This window comes from Camellia sinensis, chromosome 3 (assembly GCF_055761805.1).
Source record: "Camellia sinensis isolate YWXY chromosome 3, ASM5576180v1, whole genome shotgun sequence".
Lineage (NCBI taxonomy): Eukaryota > Viridiplantae > Streptophyta > Magnoliopsida > Ericales > Theaceae > Camellia > Camellia sinensis.
In genome coordinates this window covers 202,631,532-202,635,529 of record NC_138963.1, presented here as the reverse complement: position 1 = coordinate 202,635,529, position 3,998 = coordinate 202,631,532, and the positions used below count along the sequence as shown (strand labels likewise).

The 3,998-nt window shown below is 33.4% G+C and overlaps 1 protein-coding gene across 1 annotated transcript; it reads left to right on the top strand.

Annotated features, from left to right (window-relative positions):
* Positions 1-1,789: 1,789 nt before the first annotated feature.
* LOC114281778 (cyclin-D3-3) lies at positions 1,790-3,781 on the top strand. Its single transcript, XM_028224362.2, has 4 exons — positions 1,790-2,511; positions 2,616-2,817; positions 2,906-3,036; positions 3,138-3,781. The coding sequence occupies exons 1-4, from the start codon at positions 1,996-1,998 to the stop codon at positions 3,402-3,404; spliced, it is 1,116 nt and encodes a 371-aa protein (XP_028080163.2). The 5' UTR covers positions 1,790-1,995; the 3' UTR covers positions 3,405-3,781.
* The last annotated feature ends 217 nt before the right edge of the window (positions 3,782-3,998 follow it).

The following is a 3,998-nucleotide window of genomic DNA, read 5'->3' as shown; positions in this document are numbered from 1 at the left end:
GGTTATTGGAAGAAGAAAAAAATAAAAATGTTCCTGGCCAATCAAACCTCACTGGGGGTCCTGGGGGTCACCCACAGTGGGGGTCTGAAACATCAGTCATAAAACAATGGAAGAAGTTTAAATTTTAAACTATGGATGTTTTTTTTTTTTAGTTTGATTTACTACTAATGGTTTAGTTTTAAAAACTTTGAGCTTATAGAATTACAGATTTGTTTGGTTTAAATTTTTTTATAATGTTTTAATTAATATGGTATTAAATATTTAACAATTAGTTGCTCGATAAGCCTTTGTTTATTTATGAAAAAACAATAGGTACTATAATGTGTAGTTTTGTTTTGTTTTGTTTTGTTTTTAAAGCTTATGTATATAGCCCGATAGACGAGCTTGGGAATTATAATTTATATCAGGGTTGGGCTTAGGATAATTATATAGGCCAGATGTTCGGGTCGGACGGGTTTGTGTAGACACAAAATCTCTTATTAGGTAACGTCGGCTCGGCCTAGTGAATGACCACCCTCAAGTTTGGGTGAGTAGTATTACTAAAAAAATATACATCTTGTTTGGTTCTAATTTTTAAAAAATTGAGTTTTTTGTTTTTTATTTTTCGTATTTTTTTTGTTTTTAGTGAATGTTTAAAAATATTTTTAGTAATTTTTTTACTTTTTAGATACATGTAACCTAGATGTACCTAAAAAGTAAACATTTGTAAAAGAAAATATTTTAGAAAATCAATAAATAGACAAAAATATCAAAATATACTGAATTTTCATTTTTTTTAAAAAATCTTTGGTATTTAGTGAATTTTTTTTTTTAAAAAATTCACAAATATTATATTTTTTAATTATATTTATATTAAGTGTATCTAAAAAGAAAAAAATTCGCTTAAAGTATTTAAAAAATTTACTAAAAAAAAAATCACGAAAAATAAAAAATACTCAAATTTCAGAAAATTGAATTTAGGAAATTGAAACTAAACAATGTGATATATATTTAGACGAATACTCTGTAAAGTATTGAGAATTAACACTTTATTTTTTTTAAATTATAAAAATATACAAATTGACCATTTAAACTATTGAGTAATATCATTTTAGTTCATAAATTATTGGTTTGTTTCACTGTGACCCTTTCCGTTAAGGAGTTTAAGTTATATATTTTTATAATTTAAGGAGTAAAGTGATATTTTTCGATTTGTAGCTTAAAATAGTCAAAATTATACTTTTCAATAGAGATGGGCTTCTTTCTAATCCACTTTGTGGACTAGACCATATTATTGGGTCTGTAGGGTTTAACTCGGGTCCTATTTCGATAATCTGAACTATTCAATATGTATAACTCGTTGAGTGCTTCATCTCTGTAAAACAAAAATCACATTGATCAGATATCGATAATTTCTTGATCAAAAAATATTTTTGTCATCAAAAGGTTATCGATATCCATTCAACTTAATTTTTTGTAGAGATAAAATACTTGACAAAATTTTCATATTAAACTATTTAGATCATTAGAACGAGACACATAATAAACCTCGTGAATCTAACGGTATGATTCAATCCACTTTGGAGTTTTTTTGAAAAATTGATAAAAAGTTAATTTCTAACTTTTTATTCATTTTAGGTCATATCACCTCTCACATAATTTTTTCACAAAAAAATAAAATAAATTAAAAAAATTAAAAAATTAATTTTTTATTAATTTTCCAAAACACCCTTTTTGGGTCGGGGAGAAACCCATATTTTTTCAATAATTTATAGGATCTTTGTATAAATAACCAAAAAAAAAAAAAAAAAAAAACAGCAAACGCACAAATATAACACAAGCTTTGGGTACTGCTCAGTCCTCCCCTCTCTCCCTCCTTCCACGATTTCCTAGAGAGAGAAAGAGAAACACGAGGAAAGAGAGATGCCTCAAGCTGTGCCTTCAGGTTTCTCTTTCTTCTCCATCTTCTCTGTCCTGTAATGAATACAGACCCAATCCTCTTCTTCCCAGAAGAAGATGGCCCAACCCCAACCCCAACCCCAACCCCAACCCCAACAACAGCAACAAAATCTTCCATTTGTTTTAGATGCTCTGTATTGCCAAGAACAACATTTGGAGGGAGGAGAGACAGAGGACTACTTCGATTCAGAAGAGGAAGATTGTCATTACAGTGATAATATTGTTAGCCCTAAGCCTCCACAGCTACTGGAACAAGACCTGTTCTGGGAAGACGAAGAGTTGACCTCTCTGCTGTCAAAAGAACAAGAAAACCCCTTATTCCATAGTCTCGAAACAGACCCATCTTTGGGTGGGGCTCGGAGAGCCGCCGTGGAGTGGTTGCTGAAGGTCAACGCCCACTACTCATTCTCTGCTCTCACGGCGGTCCTCGCCGTGAACTACCTCGATAGGTTCCTCTTCAGCTTCCATTTCCAGAGAGAGAAACCATGGATGATCCAACTTGCTGCTGTGGCTTGTCTCTCTCTTGCTGCCAAAGTTGAGGAGACTGAAGTCCCACTCCTGTTAGACCTCCAGGTATGTCTCACCGAAACATAGATCTTGTCATTTATCATTAGACCCAAGTTTTGTTTTATCAATTCAATGATGGGTTTTTGTTTTTGTGTTTTTGATTTGTGAAGGTGGAAGATAGTAGGTATGTTTTTGAGGCTAAAACAATTCAGAGAATGGAGATGCTGGTACTATCAACTCTTCAATGGAAGATGAATCCTGTGACTCCACTCTCATTTCTTGATCACATTACAAGGAGGTTAGGTTTGAAGAACAGACTTTGTTGTGAATTTCTCAAGAGATGCGAGTCAATCCTCCTCTGTATCATTTCTGGTACCCATTAAATCATCAACACAACATAAATCAATTCCCCTGTTTTTGGTTCAGTTAAAGATTCTAATTATATAACTCAACATTACAGATTCTAGGTTCATGCTTTATCTTCCCTCCGTATTATCCACTGCCACAATGCTGCTCGTTTTTAGTAGTCTAGAGCCCTGTCTCGCAGTAGAATACCAAAACCAACTCTTGGGTATTCTTCAAATCGACAAGGTTTGTACCTTGTTGTCAATGCATTGATCTATTCCAATTCTTTCCATCATTGTGTTCTTGAATCTTGATTGTTTATGTATATACCCATATGTTGAAAACAGGACAAAGTGGAGGATTGCTATAAGTTAATGCTAGAATCAACATCAGGAATTCACCAATCCAACAAACGAAAGTTCCGATCAATGCCCGGCAGCCCAAATTGTGTCACAGATGTTTGTTTCAGCTCCGACAGCTCGAACGACTCGTGGGCCGTGACATCCTCGGCATCTGCTTTGGCGTCGGTCTGTTCCTCGCCAGAGCCATTGTCAAAGAAGAGCAGAGCTCAGGACCATAATGCAACTGCAGATATTCTGAGCTTCCATTGCTAGACTATCTCAATTGCGTCATGACCAGTTTTTATTTTTATATTTATGTTAAATAATATGATATGTTCTTTTTTTTTATATGTGCATGTTAAATTGCCTACCATCTCTGCAAATTTCAAATCCAAGAACCAAATCAGAGAGAGAGAGAGAGAGAGAGAGAGAGAGAGAGAGAGATCGTAGAGATGGGGTATCATATGGAGATTGGAGGTAGAGATGGTTGGCATTTTATCCGGAGAAAGTAAAGAACATTAGAGCATATAGTAGCAATGAAGACTATTTCCATTATTATATAAATATTTCTATTCCTCTGTAAAGCCAGCCTTAATTATTATATGAACATAAGTTTTATTTATTATGTCAATAAATTGTCAAGTTCAACATGCCTTGTTATGTTATATTAGATCACTATGTTCATATCGTCAGGTTTTTTGTCATTTTTTTATTGTTATTTTAAATTAGGATTTTATCATTCATCTGTTAGTATTTTAGGAGAAAAAATGTTTGGGAGCACTAATTAGTGCTCCTACTAATTAGGTGGCAGTGAGTCCCGTCATTAATGATGTGATGTTTTAGTCTTGGAGTTGTGTTTTTTTTTTT

Coding starts and splice junctions, on each gene's coding strand:
- LOC114281778 (XM_028224362.2), top strand. CDS start 1,996: ATGGCCCAACCCCAACCCCAACCCCAACCCCAACCCCAACAACAGCAA. Junction 2,818..2,905: donor CCTCCTCTGTATCATTTCTG/GTACCCATTAAA, acceptor TCAACATTACAG/ATTCTAGGTTCATGCTTTAT. Junction 3,037..3,137: donor GTATTCTTCAAATCGACAAG/GTTTGTACCTTG, acceptor TGTTGAAAACAG/GACAAAGTGGAGGATTGCTA.